The 18,944-nt window shown below is 52.0% G+C and overlaps 1 protein-coding gene across 12 annotated transcripts in view; it reads left to right on the forward strand.

The window, feature by feature from the left end:
- Positions 1–18,944, forward strand: part of Mcf2l (MCF.2 cell line derived transforming sequence like) — a 144,969-nt gene that overhangs the window by 24,513 nt on the left and 101,512 nt on the right. For 2 of the 12 annotated variants that reach the window (XM_034519976.2, XM_034519979.2), the window contains exon 1: positions 14,048–14,268. The exons of 7 other annotated variants lie outside the window; for them this stretch is intronic. In XM_034519976.2, coding sequence (XP_034375867.1) covers positions 14,190–14,268 — 79 coding nt within the window. In that variant the 5' untranslated portion in view covers positions 14,048–14,189. Of the gene's footprint in view, positions 1–13,554; positions 13,711–14,047; positions 14,269–18,944 lie in introns of those variants that run through there. 3 more of the 12 variants (XM_076913827.1, XM_034519981.2, XM_034519984.2) reach the window with 3 other exon arrangements.

Here is an 18,944-nt window from a genome sequence, read left to right on the forward strand (position 1 = left end):
CGTACTTCTGTATTACAGATGTTCTGTACTCCCCACCACACCTCTGTATTCCAGAGGTGTCACTCAGCGCTTCCCCCCACATATGCTGCTCAGGGCTTTCCTGTCAGAAAAGCCAGATCAGGAGCCTTCCAGACTCTCTCAAATTCACACTCCGCCTCCTGCCTGCAGGCTCCCCGGAGGACTGGGACAACAGGCAGAGAGGCAGGAGGGGCAGGCACTGCGAACTGAAGCCCAGTTCCACTCTCTGGGTTCTGAGTGTGTATGGAAGTCTGCAGGCCTTCTGTGTGTCAAGTTTCCCGTAAGTGCTTGCTAGGCCTGCCTTGAGACGGGTCCTGGAGTGGGATCGCCTGCGTTTCTGCCTTGAGCCAAGCTGCTCTTGGTCCCACTGTCTCTCATGTTGAATTCTGATGTATCCGTCCCATCACCAGGGAAATGGGACTTGCGGTAGTGGGCTCCTGTCCACCTAGAAACTCCTGCCTCTTGGTGACAGCAACAGGTCCTGCTCCTGCTCTGCTCGCTGCAGGGAGCCTCCCCTCTTTGGGAGCATAAATCCTGCCAAGTGGCTGTTCTCCTCAGGCCTCTTCTGTCCCCTCTGGCCCCTGCATTTTGTCACCCGTTGCTACAAACTACAGGCTTTCTGCTTGCTGTTTTGCACAAGGAGAGGAGCTCTCCCGAATGTTCAGGGCTGGCTTATTGCACCATCCATGGGAACCTGTCCAGGGAGCCGGCCATCTGGGTCACTAATGAGAACTGCCTCCTTAGGTTCCTCCAGAGCCATGGAGAGTCATGGAGAGTCAGCTTCATCCAGGTCAGTCAGTGATGCTCTGCTGGACCTCATGCTGTGTAGTGTCAGGTCTCAATGCATCTGGCCTGGGAAAGATGTCATAGCTAGATGATTCACCCCCACCCCCAAGGTAGCCCAGGAGACTCGGGGATTGTGGGTAATTGAGGGTGGGGTGTGTCTGGGGCGTGAGGAGGACAGCCTCCCTCGTGGTGGACTCTGTCCAATCACTCAGCAGTCTCCATACGTCATCGTATCTCGTGAGCTGTCAAAGCTCGTACACATTGAAGAGATGAATCTGCAGCAGAACAGAGCAGGAACTGTCAAGCTTCAGTCAGTCATGTGTCCTGCAGGATAGAAGCCGAGGGTCCCCCGTACCCCACAGAATATGGGGCCAGGAGGTCAGAATGAGACAAGCGGTCCACAGATGGGTTTGGGGTGTTCCCATGGCTCATCTGACATTGAGGCTGTGACATTAGCTGGTGTTGACGGAATAGTCTCTGCTGCTAAGCTGGTGGACTTTTCTGGTTTGGAACCAAGTTTCCCCAAGACTGTGCGCTAAAGGCTCGGTCCCAGCACAGCATCGTTCAGATGTATCTGGGAAGTAACTGGATTACGAGGGCTCAGACCTCATCTCTGGATTAGTCCTTGGATGGCTTTGTTCTGATAGTAAGTGACAGAAACCTAGAAGGGAGTGGGCCCTTGGGGGCTGTGTCTCTGCCTCCTGGCTACTGTGAGGTGATGTTTGGTCAGTTAAGCAATGGGTCCAGGTGACTAAAGCTTGAACCGTCTGACACTGTGAGCCCAGCCGAATCTCTCTGCCCTTAACTGCTTTCTATGATTGCTTTGTCATGAAAGAAACTAACACAGGGCTCAGACTGATTTAACCCTCAAAAGAGCCCAATGACGTAGGCATTGTGTGACCCTCCTTACCCAGGTCAGGCAGATGAGGCAGAGAGAGGCTCCTTAAGGTTTGTCGTCCTAAGAAGAGGCTGAGCTAGGATGAGAAGCCAGACTCAGCCACCACTGAATGGTGGTTCTCAACCAGTGGGTCGCAACCCCTTTGGGGGGGTCACATATCAGATATCCTGCATGGCATATATTTACATTACAGTTTATAATAGCAGCAAAATTACATTAATGAAGTAGCAACAAAAATAATTTTATGGTTAGGGGTCACCACGATGTATTAAAGAGTCACAGCACTTTAAGGTTGAGAGCCACCATTCCAGAGGGTGCTGCTTTTCTCCAGAGGACAGGTCAGAGCTTCCAGAGCCACATGTCGAGGTCAGGGGACAATCGCAATGAGTCAGTTTCCCCTTCCGCCATGTGGGTCCCATCCTGGGAACTGAACTTGCGTTGTCGGGCTTTGCAGGAGACGCCCTTACCTGCTGCGGCATCGTGCTGGTCTACATCACTCTCTTTAAAGGCTCGGTTGTTAGTCGGCCTGGGCACCACCACACACACTTAGGACACCTATGGCCAACCCCACATAGCGTTGTGGGGTGTCTGTCGCCATAAGAACGTGGCATCTGGAGAGGGGACTCTGAAGACAATGAGAAGCTCCCTGCCAGGGGTGGTGGCTCTGGCGTGCTGAGAAGTGTGGCCTGAGAAACACCTACCTGCCTTTTATCTGGGGTTGCCTTCTTTTCCACTGAACTGTGGCTGTGGCCTCTAGAGACAGGTGGCCATCCAAGGGACACTGGCCTCAGCTGGGTCTGGCTTCGGTAGCGCTAATGGAATGTGTATCCCACTGAGTTCTGGGAAACTACAGCTGCATCCAAAAAATCCCACGTTCTTTTCCTCAGATCAAGGATATAGTTCAGTTAAAATGGGCCATGCTGGGAATGTCCCCTGTAACGCTGCCTTTGTCTGGTGCAGTGTGGGATATGACACCACACCACACAACACTTGAGGAGTGGAAGATCCCTTGAGCTCACAGCCTGGGTTGTTCTGACCATGTGGTCCTGCTTGACCTCTGCCTCATGGGAAGTGCCTGAGAAATACCCTACACCCCTGCTGGCCAGTGCTGTCAGCAGCCTCAGCCTGAGTCTCCTCTGCAGGCTGCCCTCCCAGAGACAGAAAACACTAGCTATGGCGCCTCATCCAGACATGCCCTGGAGAGTTCTTTCCAATCACTGAGACAACAGTGCCCTGGACCTCGGCTAGGAGCTCAGACAGGAAGCCAAAGAACAATGAGTATTTCAAGATCCTGCGTGGTCTTTGTGCTACGGGGAGGTTAATGCCAGGCGCCTGCACTGGATCCCAGTGGAGCAGAGCAACCCTGTGCTGCAGGGGCGCTTCGAGGTCTCGCATGTATATCCATGGAATAGAATACGCTGCATGGCTTATGTTATGAATACGCTCTCATTCCAATCAGGGATGTTGCCCTGCCTGCAGGCATGATTTCTGTACCAAATGTAGGAACTGCCTGAAGTTCTGTGGTGGTGTCAGCCATGCATGCTCAAGCAGAACACTTGGAGAAAACCAAGGAGCAGTGCAGTGTTTCTCAGCACTGAAGGATTCATCTCACACTCAGCGAGCCCCGTCTGCCTAACTCGGCACTATTTTGTCCTTATGCTCATAAAACATAAACATAAGCAAGACGACTCTGTTAGGCTCTCCTCCAATTCCTTCCATGGCTTCTGAATCTCTCCATGTCTGTGACCCACATCCATCATCTCCCTCAACTGTACCTCTTACTATTTTTCTCTTGATGTGTTATCACTTGCCGGCCAATAAAGACCTGGATCCATGTGGTCTCTGCCCAGGCCTGTGTCAGCCAGCATTTCTCAAGTGAGATTAGGAGATGCCTGGGTAGGAGCCTGGTATCCACTGACTTGTTTTCTTGAACTGGCTTATACACTGTGTGGCCCAGGGGGTCAGGAAACTGAGGCAGGGTTTCTGCGCAGCACTTAGAGGCAGAATTCTCTCACCATTGGGGACTTCAATCTTTTTCTTTCAGCTTTCAAGGGGTTTGGTGAGGCCCACCACACCCTGGAGGCTCATCTGCTTTACTCTAAGCCCCAAGACTGCAAGCGTTCTTAGCCACACCTACAGGATGCCTACACAGCATCTTAACCAGCACCTCGGCAGCACCCCGCCCCCACCCACCCAGGACAGCCACACATCAGCTTACTTCCTGATTTCCCACTTTGGCTATTGTCTCCTGTACCCATGGTCTGACCTGCACAGATCCTCTGAACCCCAAGTTTCACCATCCCTGAGAAGCTTGGGCTCCCACTGTGAACCTTCATGCCCACCCATGGCAGTTTTCCTCTCACAGCTCCCCAGTCCCGAGACTGCCTAGAGGTCTCCTGAGACTTCCTTTCTGCAAGGTCTTGACAGACCCCACAGAAGCTCTGGACACTGAGGCCATCTCAGGATGGAGGCTTGGGCTATCTCAAGACACCTAGCTTCAGTGGACAGGTTCATGGAGCCAATGCACACACCTGCCTGGCTGGGCTTATGGTTCAGGTTAGCGCAAAACCTTTATGAAGTCAATCCAGGAGAGCAGGCAGAGCCTCCGCTTTTTGGGTTCTGTGGTGGGAATGTTGCTCTTGTTTTTTCTCTCCAGCATGGGCAGTGCTAGAATCTCCCTCCTCACACCCATCCATCCACGTGCCTTCCCTCACCCCTGTGCCTGGGAAGTCAGTGTGTCAGTTAAATATACACACTACCATCTGGATCCCTCATCAAAATTTCTTGGATATGGTGTGACATCAGCACGTCCTTTGTTAAGACAACAGAGTCTCCCTGCTCTCCTGGCACCAGCTCTTGTGCTTGGGGGGCTTCCTCTCTTCTGGGCTGTCCCTTCTTGAGAACAGAGTGTCCTTTATTCCTGCAGTGAGGTGAGCAAGCCATCCTGACTTGGCGGGGGGGGGGGGGGTGTTTTCCAAGGCGTGCGTCCAAAACAACAGAATACGAGGAAGCTGCCCATTGTTCCATGGCTCCTTGTTGCTACAAAGCCTCTCCAGTGTTGGCTGGTTCATCTTCTTGTTTCTGTTTTCCCACCATTGAGTGGATATTCCATCCCCTTCTTGGACAAAGGCAAGTATCGGTTGGCAGGTTCTGCTAACTGTCCCTCATTACCCATAGCTACCCTCTCACACAGTATTCCACAACAGCCAAGGCCCCTGTGCCTCTTGTCAGAGCATGGTGCTATGGCCCAGCCCTCCTACTCCCTGATGAGTCCTGGAAGCCAGCTCTAAGATATTAGCCATGACACATGGACGTGACACATTGCCTTTGTCTGGGATGAGAGCATTCTGGATGACTGTGTAGTTTGTTTGGGGAGTTTTCAAATGCCTTGGCTCTCTTGTGGGTCAGGGAACCACTTCATAGTCTAGGGCTAGTGCCCCCAGGCCTACTTAGAGATGCCTTTTGTAACCCTGCCTAGGAACCTCTTAATCCAGTGTCCTACCCCCTTTCTCTATTGGGCCATTCTGGTTGCTTTGCTGAGCCTTACTTAGAAAGGAGTGTCCAGTTCTCCTAGGGCAGAGGGCTGGGCGGCTACTTCTTCTTCAGGATAGTCTTCAGTGTCTGCCTCCATAGTGGTGCTGGTTCCTGCTGCTGTTCTAGCAAAGCATTGTGACACAGTGCCACAACATCACACACTTGCTATGTGGCCATTCTGGGAGTTCCAGAAGTCCCAAGCTCAGGGGCGGGCAGGGTTAGTCCACCATGGGAGGCCTCAGGGGGAACCCAGCCCTACTCTGATCAGTTTCCTTTTGACTTGGAACCTCATTGCTGACCTCTGCCTTGTCTTCCCATCCCCTTGCCTCAGAACTACTTGTCTCTCTTTGGTAGACAGAGACAACATTGGTCTCTAGACACCATAGCTGTCTCCCACTGAGAGACCCTAACTGAATCCCGTCTGTGGCAACTCAGAGTCAAAGTGCACATCTTCAGGCCTTAATCAATAGTCCTTGTGGTCCTTCATTAACCGAAGGCCATGCCACAGCGGCTGGTGGCCAGCCCGTTGTTCACCACTGCAGGGGGCCCTATGGACTTCAGGGCTTGGGCTACAGAGATGGAGATGGTGTGTGGATTTCAGACTGTCAAGGAAATTAAAGTTCTCTTCACTCCCTATCCTTCCCTACCTGGAGAGTCTGGATCCAGTGTCCCTCTCTGCTGGTCCCTAGCTATGGCTTCATGAGACACCTACATGGAACTTGTAAGAAACTTTCCAAAAGCCGATGAAATCTGTTAGCCAGCTCACATAAAGCAGAGCCTAAAAAAGAATGGACTCAGAATGATGTAGGGACTCCATCTTGCTGAAATGAACTGGATCCATGTGTCAGCATTTCTAAAACACATGGCAGCTGGGCATCCACTGCATGGTCTGTGCTGGAGACAGTGCTTGGTCTCCCATGGACAAACCCTCTGGCTGGGACCAGGCTGGCATGAAGAGCCACTTGGGGCTGGGCTGGGTCCCCTGCACTCTTGAAAATGAGGGACCACGCCTCTCAGAGCATGGTGTCCAGGACACTACTGTTTGTGACTGAGGCTGGTCCTAGCCTCTCCTCCAGCTGTCCTGGCTTACGTACGGGTCCCCACCTTGTTCTCTCCTGCTCCCCTCTTGGCAGTCCCATTGAGCTCGAGGCCTCCCTTTCCGCCCTTTGCTTTGGGTGCTAAGTCCTGTGACACAATCTTGTCCCAATCCATTGAGGTCACAGATGACCTGGTATCAAGAACAATGCCTCCTGCCTTGAGGTCTGGATCCATGGAATTCATGCCAGGACTAAGCAAGGACACTTGCCTTCCTCTCGGGACTCAGGAGAGGAACTCTGCCCAGCCCCACCTCACTGCTGAGGGACCTGGGCCGGTTTCCTGAACTCCATAATGAATCCTTAAGAGCAGGAGCTTCTAGTCCAGGCAAACAGGGCTGGCGAGGAAAGCCCGGGGACCTCCCGTGACATCAGGGTAACCCGATGTCTGTGCCTCATGTCCCTCTACTGACTCTGATCTTCACTGCTACCTGCACTGGAGATGGTAAAAGTTTTGTTTGTTTGTTTGTTTGTTTGGCCCCATAGTTTGCCTGCTATGTGAGGTCACTGAAATGCCTCAAATTAGTTCATAAAGCTCAAGCCTATTCATTTAAGAACTTCAGACTACAGCCTCAAAACTCACCCCAGCAAGGCTCAGATGCCAGAGGAGCATGGCGATAACAGACCCCTGCCCTCCCTTCCCAGCTCTTCTCTGGTGCAACATCTCCACACACGTGTACTCACGGGAATGCACAGGTATACAAATTTACCCGTTATGCATACATAGGTACACAAATGTGCACATGCAAGGATATGGACTTCTTATGTAGTAAAGTGGTGCTGTCCCCTGCAAGTCTGCATGTTCTGCCCTGGGTAGGTGTAGGGCTAAATGGGGTTCCATGTCCGCTCCACCACAGGGCTCAGGGCTACTCAGGGAGGCAGGAAGGAGTTTCAACTGCTCTTACCCCATGCCAGCGCCGGGCAGCTGTCAGCTGTTGGCCTATGGGAAGCCATGGGACACCGCTCCGGGGATGGGGGAGCACAGTCTGAGGTCTCAGGGTCAGCTGGAGCTGGCTCAGGGGTCCCGGGCCTGTAGGGAGGGTGGGGCCGTCTGGTTCTCAGGGTCTTGGGCACTGAGGTGCCAACACTGGGAGCTGTGGAAGAGCTGAGAACAAAGTGGGGACCTGAGGGCAGGAAAAAGGGAAAAGGGGGGAAGCACTCCAGCTGGGTCCTGCAGGATAGTCCTTGGCTAGTGGAGGCCCTGGCTGGGAGCGCTGAGAGGTTTTCTGTGGGAGATTAGACGTGGCTCTTTAGGCGAAAGCCTGCTCCATTGGGCCTGCTCCATTGCTCCCCATGGCGGATCCGGACGAGGAGGGGCAGTCCATGGTTTCAAGGCTTTTATTGTCATGGTGGAAAGTGGACAAGTATAAACCATACCCTGTTTTCTCAGGGTGGGCCTGAGGTTAAATACCTTTTGCAGGGAGGAGGGGCTGGGAAGGAAGCTTAATTGACTGAGTCCTTCAGGCCTTTAGGTGCCTCATTAAAATAGAGATCTGTCTGGAGGCTAAGTGACCACAGGCCACGTCCTCTACCTGTGGAGGGGCTTGGGGCATTGCCCTTACATGACTGATGGCCACAAATTTATGAAGGGCTGTGGCCTTGTGTCAGGAGCCTGGTGTCCGGGAGTGTGGCAAAATGCCTTCCATTCCTCAGGGTCACTGGGTTTTCCAGCCTGTGCTCGACCAGGAACCAGGCTGCCCTTCACGGTCCTACAAGTAGGCATCTGTAGGGTCCCTAAATCAGAGTCACCCTCTGTGAGGAGCCTGACTGCATTGTAGTTCCCAAACCTGGCATCCGGCCAGCCCAGCACTTAAGCCTGACACATGGACAGATGCCCTGCCCAGAGCTGGCCACTCCTTCCGGCTGGGATTGTGGGCTGGGGCGTCTCCACCTGGGCAGAGACCAGATTTCCTCACTGGAAGCTTGTATTCTAATCCCACTCGTGAATTCTTCAGAGTGGGTGAGGGAGGCCTTTGTCATGATACTGTGTAGGACTCGGAATCCCCTCGCCACTTGCTTGCCTCAACACAGCTATTTATGAACTCAGAATTCGGACCTTTGTCTTCACCTTGGCCTTGAAATGAGATCCTAGAGGGTAGGAAAGATCCAGCTGTGCCCCTCACCTCTGGACCAGACCATCCTAGTGCATAAATCCAGCTGTGCCCCTCGCCTCTGGACCAGATCAGCCTGGTGCATAGGCTGAGTTCATTCTCCCTCCTAAGAAGGATTCCCAGGAGTGCTTGAGAGATCTTTGGTGATGAAGTTCCAAAGAACATGAGAATGAGAACTGAACAGAGGGACCGAGGGGCTGAACGGTTCTGGGGGGGCTTGGTCTCAGCCTAACACTGACCTAAGTATAGGCTGAGGTCACCCAGACAGCTCAGCGGTGTTCCCTCCAATGTGACAGAAATAACCTCCCTCACTCAGCGAATCCAGGAAAGTCCCTCAGAGAAACACCAGGAGTGTCTATGAGGTAGAACAAATCCTCCATTTCCAGAAAAACCGTCTTCTAGCACCCATGGCAACCCCAGTGCAAGCATGCTGCCCTGGGTTCTCTTTGGGTGGAAACGCATTCCTGGAAACAGTGTTGGGCCCTGCCTCAAAGCTGCACGTGTCACCTGCTGTGGAAATAAGGTGCTGTAGATGTAAAACACGGTCCTGCCGTGTCAGAGAGGGGCTGACTCAGTGGCTGATGGTCCCATGGATAGGAGAACATGGCAGGGTGACCCCAATGAGACCTCACACCCTCAGGGAAGCCGAGCGTGGAAAGGACCCTCCCACTGGGTTCCAGACTGAGCATGGTACACCTCTTTCCTGGCCTCCAGTGAGTCTCCCCAGGACAGCACAGTGACCACTATGTCTGTGGCCTGGGCTAAAACCTCTGGGCTGGTGGCTTAAAGCATGTCCAGTGGGCCCTAGGGATGGTTCAAGTCCTCCACTTACCCATCTTATGTGACCATGGCCATTCTGCTAGGATGCTGCTGGGGTGGCCACACAATGTGTCATGGGACTAAGATGTGGTTCCTGCCACATCCAGCTGGTGTGAGCATCTCCCTCCCTCATCCAGGCAAATGGTCTTTATGGGAACCAAGCTTGCGGCTCTTTCTCACCCATAAACCTTAGCGGTGCTGGGGCTGCAGAGGTTGGGATGTAAGCTCACCAATGCTTCCCATGCAGAGACCCCTGTAGTGAGTGCACTACGGAAGAAGAAATGAACACATTTGTGTCTTCCTACAATGTCAGGATGTATTCAATAGCAGTAAACTCACAAGCTACGTCTGTCAGGCTGGCTGCAACTTGCCAAGCAGTCCCAACTCCCCTTGATAGTTGGCCGAGGCAAATGCAGGTTCTTTCGTTCCGCTCTTGACTACTGGTGCTCCGATCACACATTACACACTACATAGTAACTGTGTGTGCTATGGAACGGCCATGACAAAACGTACAGGCTGCAGAAGCACTCAAGGACTTTAAACAGGCGTCTGTTCCTGGAGGCGGCGACAGGGATGGTAGAGATGTAGGGTTACTGCAGGTGGTGAGGTATGATTCTGAGGACCCAGGCAAGCTGGAGGAGGCTCATGGGGTTGCTTTGGGTTGTTGGGTAGATGTGGTTCAGGATCGAGTCCAGCAAGATGCAGGACCACAGAGACTGCAGAGGCAAGACACGGCTTGTGGGGCTACCTTTCCACGGCGAGCCTAAAGCCCAGGCAACAAGGAGCCAGTGGTGGGCGGGAGACCACACCTGAGCCAGACTTAACCTTATCAGCTTCCTTCCATTTAAACCGTACCCTCATTTCAGGATCCCAGAGGTGCGCTGGGTGGTGGTGCATCCCTGGATCTCTTTGCCCCTCTTCTCAGCATAGCCATAGTGACTACATCTTTTTCTTGCTTTTCACTATTGATTTTTAAATGACTGATTGAGGGCGGGTGGCCAAACCTGCCTTGTTGGGGCACAGGCCTTGACCCTTGTGTTTGGTAACATGACTGCACACATGAAAGTATGCGCCTATTCCAGAAACTTTAAAACTTGCCACAACCCCTGTCTGAAACTACTGGGCATGCGTACACTTGCATATGTGTTCATATGTGTGGAGGCCAGAGACCTGTGTCAGTCTGCTTGGTCAATAAGCTCCAGGCATCTGCCTGTCTCCACTTAAGTTGGTGAAGACTCTGATGTTCCAGGGTCCATTTAGGGAGTCTTAACCTCCATGCATGGAGGGAATACTTGTGTGTCTCTGCACCCAGGCCCTGCCTCTCCCACAGCTCCACCTCAGAAGGGGTGGTTCCTCCAGGCCTGCCCACCCTGGGTGTGCTTTCCTCCTCCTCTGTCTCTCCTGTGGCTGTTCTTCCAGAATAGTTGCTAGGGAACGGCTGGTATCCAGGTGTAGCCTTACAGTATCCGCCAACCCCCTGGGGCCTGGCCTGGGGTTGAGCTGCTCCCATGGGCCCTTTTGTCCCACAAGCCAGGCAGTGAGAAAGAAGGAACGAGGCCTGCCTCTGGGTCACCGATTCTCTTGGAGCTGCTGGGGGTGGGGCTTACCTTGTGACCAGGCAATAGCTAAAACAGCCAGAGATCATTTTAACCCAAGTTCCTTGGCAAGGTCCTAGAGACAAATACTTGGTTTTAGGTCAGACTCGGAATCCTGCCCCAATGGGGGACACTCTTGTGAGAGGTTTTAGAGCAAACGCCAGGGCTTGAGGCTGGAGAGAGGCTCCAGGGTTAAAAGCACTGGCTGCTCTTCTAGACGACTAGGGTTTGGTTCCCAGAACCCGCACGGCAGCAAGACAAGCTTTAGGTTTAAACAGTAAGGGACACGAGGTATGCACAATTAAGGAGTCCTGGTCTTGTGGTCTACTGAGGGCTGGGGTTCACAAGGAAGTCTTCAGAAGTCTTCGCCTTTGAGGGGACAGTATGGTTCTCTAAAGATGAGGGCTGCTGCTCCTGGTGTGGCCTCACCTGCACTGGTGCTGGGCCTGCCCTGTGAGCTGATGCTATTCTGCGAATTCCAGTTAAATTAGTTCCTTTTTTTTTTTTTTTTTTTTTTTTGAAGCTGTAACAAAATACCTGAGGAAAATCAACTTAATGAAGAAAAGGGTTTATTTTGGCTCACAGCTGAGGGTGCCATCCCTCCAACATGGGAAGTCACAGTGTCAGGAGCAGGAGGCAGCTGGTCACATTGCTTCTGTCAGATGGCAGGGAGTGATGGCTACAGCTGTGGAGCTCTTCTCCTTTGTCCTCAGTTCAGGACCCCAGCTCATGGAACAATGCTCTCCACAGTTAAGGGGGGAGGGGTCTTCCTACCTTAGTTAGCCCAGTCTAGACACTCCCTCAAAGAATGCCCAGAGGCTTGTCATCCAGGTAACTCTAGACCCTGCCAAGTTCATAATCCACATTGACCATCACCCAAGGTGGCTCCAGAGAAAGACTGAAGACTCTGAAAATGACTCATGTCTGCACCTGCAGCCAGAGCGAGGCAGTGTCATCAGGCCCCATCCTGCTCCTGCTACCCTGTGGCCCCAAGCAAGTAGCTGCTGCTTTGTCTTCTACATTCCTGTCCCATCTGTTCCCTAGGTGCAGGTTCCATAGTGTGAAACAGGGAGACGGCGGTGCTGCATGTCAGTCACCAGGAGAATGCAGTCAGCCCTTAGCATGTGTGCTTCTGAGAAGGGACTTAGAACATCAAGGCGCTCCAGGATGCTCCGTCGACAGGATGGTTAGAACAGGTTAAGACAGGTTAGTCAGACACTGTTACCTTTTCCTTTGGTTCTGGCTTTGAAGATTGAATGATGTCAGCAGTGTTTGTCAGAGTGTAGATCTCTGTGGGAGTGCACATAACAAGCCAGACCTACCCATGGGCCATGAGACCTCAGGGGTCTGCCCCAAGGAAGCCTAGGCTGCTCAGGAGCATGCTTAGAAAGACACAAGCATGTCTCTGTGGGGCAGATGGAAGGCGAGGAAAGAAAGCCGTGGGAAGGCGGGGCCTACATCTCAGCACTTGCCCTAGTGATGGCCTTCTCCGAGGCTGGCCGCACCAGCTTGGCATGGGGAGGGGTGAGCAGTGAAGGTTCTGGAGCTTAGGGGCATGAGTGTGACTCCCCCAGAGTCTCAGTCTTCAAATGTCACACATTTCCAAGTGTCAACTGACCTGACTCCTAGGACTACAGGCACAGGGCTTCAGTGCTGCATAGCCCAGGGTTCGCTTGTCCACGTGGAGCCCTGCTGCATCTGCTCCAGACCTCTGAAATCCCTCTTCCTTTGCTTCATAAGATTATTTCAAACCAAAGCCACCGCTCATGTTTGTAGGGCTCAGTTTTCAGAAAAGCAACAATCTCTATCTTATCATTGTATCCATATGTGGTTATTACACATTGATTTGGGGACTCTAGCATGGCGATTACGCTATAGAGCTTTACCTTCCAGGCCCCAAGCTCTGAGGACAAATCTGACATTTTGTGTCTTGACCCTTAGTTCGGTGCTGAGCCCAACATCTATACTGATGCAATGGCATCCTGGTACATACGTGTCTGTGGCTTGGTTGTTCAGTGCTGGTGAATACATGGATGTTGTTAGAAGCTGTGGTCTTAGAGCGCACACAGGTATCTGTACGGCTACTGACACATACATGTTGGGCACTGTGGTGATGGTGCACGCAGTTTAGGGAACCATGGTGTTGGAGCACATATATTGGCCATTGAGGTGCCGATGTGTGTATTTTTGGATACTGGTCTTGGTGCACATGTATGTTACTGCATGTACAACACGTTGGTACACACATGTTGCTGGCCACCATAGTGCTGGTGCATATACACGTTGGTGCAGGTTTGCGTTGTTGCACACCGTGGTGCTGATATACTCATGTTATTGGAGTCTGTGGTCCTGGGGCTTGCATGTGTTACCGAAAATCACAGTGCCAGGGCATTCATCCTACTGGCAGGAACTACGGTGTGAACACCCTCTCGGTACTAACTACCCCAGCACTGTACAGAATGCGAATCTTTTTTAAAACACTTCATCTCCTAAGGAAGCATGCGAGCCGTCTTACCAAACAATAAAACGATGGCCAGCAGCTGGAGAGGCTGGTGTTTACCACCCTGTGCATTGCAACAGTACCCTGTGCACCAGCAACCTGGAATCTGTGGGGAGCTGGTGGTGTCAGATGCAGAGTGTGGCCCTCTGCCAAACATGGCGAGGTTAGAGAGCCCTGGGCCTTCAGCTGAGCTTCCTTCCCGCAGACCTGTGTCTTAGGTCTGGCACGGCTCTTGCAGGGAGAGTTGGGTCCTGCCCCAGCTACCCACCGACTCCCTCCTACCTGGGCATGAGACCTCGTGGAGAGCGCGCTCTGGGCTGCTGTGGCCTCTGCACCTGCCCTGCAGCGGCAGGAGGTAAAGGGGACCTGGGGCAGGAAGGGAGCACTGGGCTCAGGCTGGGTGTTCTTTGGGTGGTTTGGGATTGCGTCCCTGCAGCAGCTATTTCTAATCCCTGAGGACAGAAGCCCTAGGGTGAGGGGGAAGGGCAAGGGCAAACCTGTGCGCCTGCGTAGCGGGGCTTTCAGATGCCCCCTTGATGCAAACCAGCCTCCCAGGTGCTCAGGTGGTGCACACGCATGACTCCAGGTGCGGGGTGGTGACACGCCCGGCAGGCTTAGTGCTTCCGCTTCCGCCTAGCGCCCCCCGCCCCCCCATCAACGCAAAGCGCGCCCCCCTCCCTGTGGCGCGGAGACCAATCCTGGGAAGCCAAGGAAAGCGCCACAACCCCCTCCCCGCTCCAGCCGCGCCCCCTCCCCACGGCTTAGCCCCACCCGACAGCACCTCTGGTGCAGCGGAGGACGATCTTCTGGGGATCGGTTTTGTTGAATCGGAGGATGAGGTTTTGGCTGAGAAATGAAGAGATGGCCCTAGAAGAAATGGTGCAGAGATTAAACGCGGTTTCCAAGAACACTGGTAGGAGGAGCCGCTGGCCTTGATTATATATTCTTAAGCTTGACATCATTTGTCGAATTGTTGAGAATTGCATCTAATAGCTATATAACCACCTTCATTCACTTTCCCCTAAAACTGGTAACAGAAAAAGCAGGCGTGATGGGCATTTCTGGTATCTGATAGGCTTTGTGGATTGACAGTATGATTTTATTCTGCTTGACACAGTTTGAGAATTACAGATCAGTAGCACTGGCTTTCTAGGAGATGAGGGTTTGTATGCGGAGCCATTTGCCTGTGGGGGAGTCTGCAAGTCTGCTTGGGAACATCACCTCATTTGCTGCAGTGGCCATGGAATTATGAGCCCAGAATGACCCAGGGTCCAAGCCCAGGGCCTTCAGACACTGGGATGGACGGGAGGCAACAGATGTTCAATTATGGAAAAAGTCCCCACCATGCACTGTCCAACCTTAAAGCAAATGTTTGAAAATAATGTAGGTTTAAAAGAGGGAGAATAGTGCAATTAGACCTTCATTTTCAGGATTAACTGTCTGATTACATAAAATAAGCCGAGGGGGAGAAGCTGTGCCCTCCTGCAGATTTCGGCCCCTCAGAGCTGGCAGGGTGCATCTCACCGTTGGCCTCCATCGGTTGTGCCGGGGGCTCCTGGCACATTGCAGAGGCAGGGACCACTGGCTAGTTGTGTCTGGCATGGAGAGGATAGTGGCGTACTATTAAAAACTAGGCTGCTGTTTTTGTCATGTGTTATGTGAAGTGTGTCCTTATCTAGTTTTCTAAGTAATACTTTCCTAAGGGATTAAAATTTCATTCGTTGTCTGGGTTGGGTGTGGCACGCCCTCCCTGTATTAAATGACTGAATTAGCATAAGCATCCAGTGTGGTGGTCTCCCTGACACGTGTGTAGACACTTGTGTAGACAGTCAGTTTATAACGCTGGCTTTGCAATAGAAACGACTGTTTATTATAAATGAGTGAAAAGAAAAGACAGACATTTGTGCCTTCTGTCCCCTTCCTCTTAGAGATGTGGCCCATTTTTCTGGGTGTTGCTTGGGCAAGGTCTGGATGAATGCGGAGCTCCCTTGAACTGCCTACCTGCCCAGGGGCCTGAGGAAGGAGTGGGGCTTGTGCTCTTCCCACCTGTGCTGGGCTGGTGTGGGGGATCACAGAGTGGGAATTGTTCCAGCAGTGACGTCATCCTTGAGTTTCAGACACTGAGGCTTCCTTGTGGGCTCTGAAGGACACAACATGTGTGTTTTAAGTTGTGAAAAGGCCCCCAGAGGAGCAGACCCTGGACCAGATACTCACTGTGCCTGTCCAAGCACCCTCGGATGGGCTCTGGTGGCTACTATTGTCTCACCAGAAGCAGTAGCTCCCAGCCTGTGCCCTATGAGGTTTCTGCAGTACTAGAGCTGCAGATTTCACTCAGACCCGAATATGTGGTTGGCAGGACCCTCTGATATGAGCATCCCATTGATTAGTGGTGGGGAAGGAGAGGTCACCCACACCTGCACCCTTCCTGCCTCTCCTGCACACTGACCTGTTCTCAGTATAGCCCAGTCTTTATCCCTGCTGTGGCACTGGGGAGGTGGGCGCTAACAATTAGGGGCTATATGTCATGCAATAGGGACAGGAGTTGTGCATGCACAATGCAGGTTCTTGCTTCCACCCCTATAGGGGAGTGATATAGGTCTGTGTTGTAATTATCACTTGAGGTTTACATTCTGAGCATGTCCTCAAGAGTCCCTTCTAGCAGGATGTAACTCAAGGTCATTGGATTGTTCATGTTCCAGGGGCATGCTAAGGTCATGGCCAGAAATGGGTAGAGAGTTCTGGAAGCTTGAGCTGGAGACTGGTGAAGCTGCTTAGAACGAAGGGCATGGGGTTGTATCCGAGGGCTGCAGATCTGACCTTCTGTGGCTCTCCACTATGTTCATAGGCAAGTAGGAAGTCTGTGCTGTTGAGGCCATGCTGCTGCGTTCTCTCTTCATATTTGAGTATTGTATGCAGTGACCCAGAACTTTCTTACCCGGGCTGTTTGGTAGGGCATGCGTGATGCCTGCTATCCGGGATCTGTACTGTTTGACCTTGAGCATTTGGGTTTCATGTGAACTTCTGAACCTGACCTTTGTCCCGACACTGGATGTTTTCCAACAGCAGAACCCTTCCAGGTATGTGGGCTCCCTTCCAGCATTTCCCTCTGTTTTGGGTTTCTCTTTAGATTTGCAGGATTTGGTGAAAAACAAGAAACATTTAGGGGAGAAATGGTGGGGACTTAGTTGAATGTTCCTTGATGTTTGAGCAAGTCAGTGGAAAGGCTGGTTAAAACATAAATGCAAGCCACCCTGGAACTTCTGACTCAGGAAGGCAGTGCAGCAACGTCTGAGAATTTCCACTTTAAAATTCCCAGATGGTGAAGATGGTGCTGGCCCAGGGTCAAACTCGGAAAAGTGATGTAGTAGATGAGTCTTTAAATGCAGTCCCACCTTCTATAGAGAGCGGAGGTAGATGGCTAAGGGGTGGGTAGATGAAAGTGCAGATGCACATGTGGATAGGAAGTGGGTGGAGGAATAGACAAGGTGTGGATGGATGGTGGGTGGATGGAGGTGTGACAGGATATACACGGAGGCATGGATAGTTAGGTGGGTGATATGTAGATGGACAGATTGTGAGTGGGTGTCCTGATAAGTAAACAAGAGACTAGGTGGGTAGGTGGGTGTGTAGACGCACGTGTGGATGGATAGCAAGTGGAGGAATGGATAGATGTATGAATGGATGGCTGTGTAGAAGGATGGATGTGTGGATGGATGGATGGATGGATGGATGGATGGATGGATGGTGGATGTGTGGGTGGATAGGTGGATAGATGGGTAGGTAGATAGATGTGTGGGTAGTTGTATGAATGGATGGCTGTGTAGAAGGATGGATGGACGGATGGATGGGTGAGTGGTTAGATGGATGATAAACCAACGTGTGGTGGATAAGAGAATAAATTGCTAATGAGTGGGTAGATGGATAGGTAAGTGGATGGATGAGTGGATGGATGGATGGACAGATGGATGGATGATATCAGGCTAGATGGGTAGATAAGATTGCATGCAAAACAGTACAATGTAAGTTATGTCATCTTTTAATATGATCCAAGTTTCAATCCTGCAACTAAGAACTTTTAGCTATTTTAATTAGCTATATTTAACTAGCAAGTCATTGACTTGCCTCAGAACATGGAAGATGACGGGATGTTGGTGAGCCTGTCTGACTCCACCCCCTGTGATGCAAACATATGATCTCCCTCCTACCCTTCCTGTTATCACCACAAAGCTCACCACAGTCTAGGAACTAAACTTCAGCTTTCAGCTGCTAATTCAACCACTTGGAAGTGTTTGACTTGGTGCCATCTGAGTAGTGTGTGTGTGTGTGTGTGTGTGTGTGTGTGTGTGTGTGTGTGTCTGTCTGTCTGTCTGTCTGTCTGTCTGCCTGCCTGCCTGCCTGCCTGCCTGCCTGCCTGCCTTGCTTCTCTGGAGAAACCTACTTCCATGTTTTCTGAGGAGATTCTGGGGAAGTGAGACATAATAGCTATTTCTGTCCCTCTTCTTTGGAGAACGCTGAAGTGGGAATGAGTGTTCTTTGTGTGTGTGGCTGACATGATACTTGAAGTTTCTTGGCAGATATTGGATGGAAGTGAGATTAGGTGAAGGACCAGGCTGAATGCCCAGATATGAACAGAGTGAGCTCAGATCCATGCGGAGTGGCCTGTGACGAAGATGGCAGGGCATATGCTCATCTCTAATACACGGTCCCTGCTCCTGTGAGTCCCTGAGAGGGGTATTTACCTCTCTGTTTTAACTGGGAAACCTTTCCGTTCTATGGCTGTCAATTGTGGTTGTCTTGATGTAGCCCCTTAGCCAGCTTGTGCCTCCATGTCCCAGGTCCACACCAAGACAACCAGGCTCCCGCAGTGTCCATGTCTTGGTCTGCCCCTGTCCCATTGCCTCTTTCTGGTCTGTGGTGACACTACCTGCCCAGTGCATCTTTTCCCTGGTGAGATTCATCCTCTTCCTTTTAAAGAACTCTTTTTCTTGTCCTGGCAGTCAGGGCTGATCCCCCTCATTCCCTGTGGCAAGTCTTGCTTTGGCTGTCCTGGGTGTAGCCCTGTGGTGTCACTTACCACTCTCCCAGGTCATGTGACCAGTGCCTGCACATTTTACGCAGCACTGTCAGAGCTGAAGCCAACATGGCTGGCCATTGCCTGAATCCCACAGTCCTCAGAGAAGGCTTGGCCAAGCTTCTGGTAGTGGCTCTTTGTTCTCGGTGAGCTGCGATGCCTGTTGCTCTACGCCTTACCTCAGACATCTGCATCCACCACAGATATACCTCATGTGGGATGCCAAGAAGACTCACAAGCTCACATTCATACCAACACGCTGCCTTGTCGCTTACTTAAAGGGCAATGTCACAGGGCTGTAGTTCAGAGAGGCACAGCTCTGCTGGTGACATACAACCGCTGCAGTCACCACAACAGCTACCGCAGCTATCTGTCATGTTGGAGCAGTGTGACAGACTTCCGCTGAGCTCCATGCTGCTCCCAAGGGATCCCAGATGTCTCAGCCCAGGAAAGGAATACGCAGAATCCATCCTGCTGCACATGCGTGCTGTGTGAGTTATGCACTTGGCTCTTCAAGG

Source organism: Arvicanthis niloticus, chromosome 16 (genome assembly GCF_011762505.2).
Source record: "Arvicanthis niloticus isolate mArvNil1 chromosome 16, mArvNil1.pat.X, whole genome shotgun sequence".
In the NCBI taxonomy this organism is placed as follows: Eukaryota; Metazoa; Chordata; class Mammalia; order Rodentia; family Muridae; genus Arvicanthis; species Arvicanthis niloticus.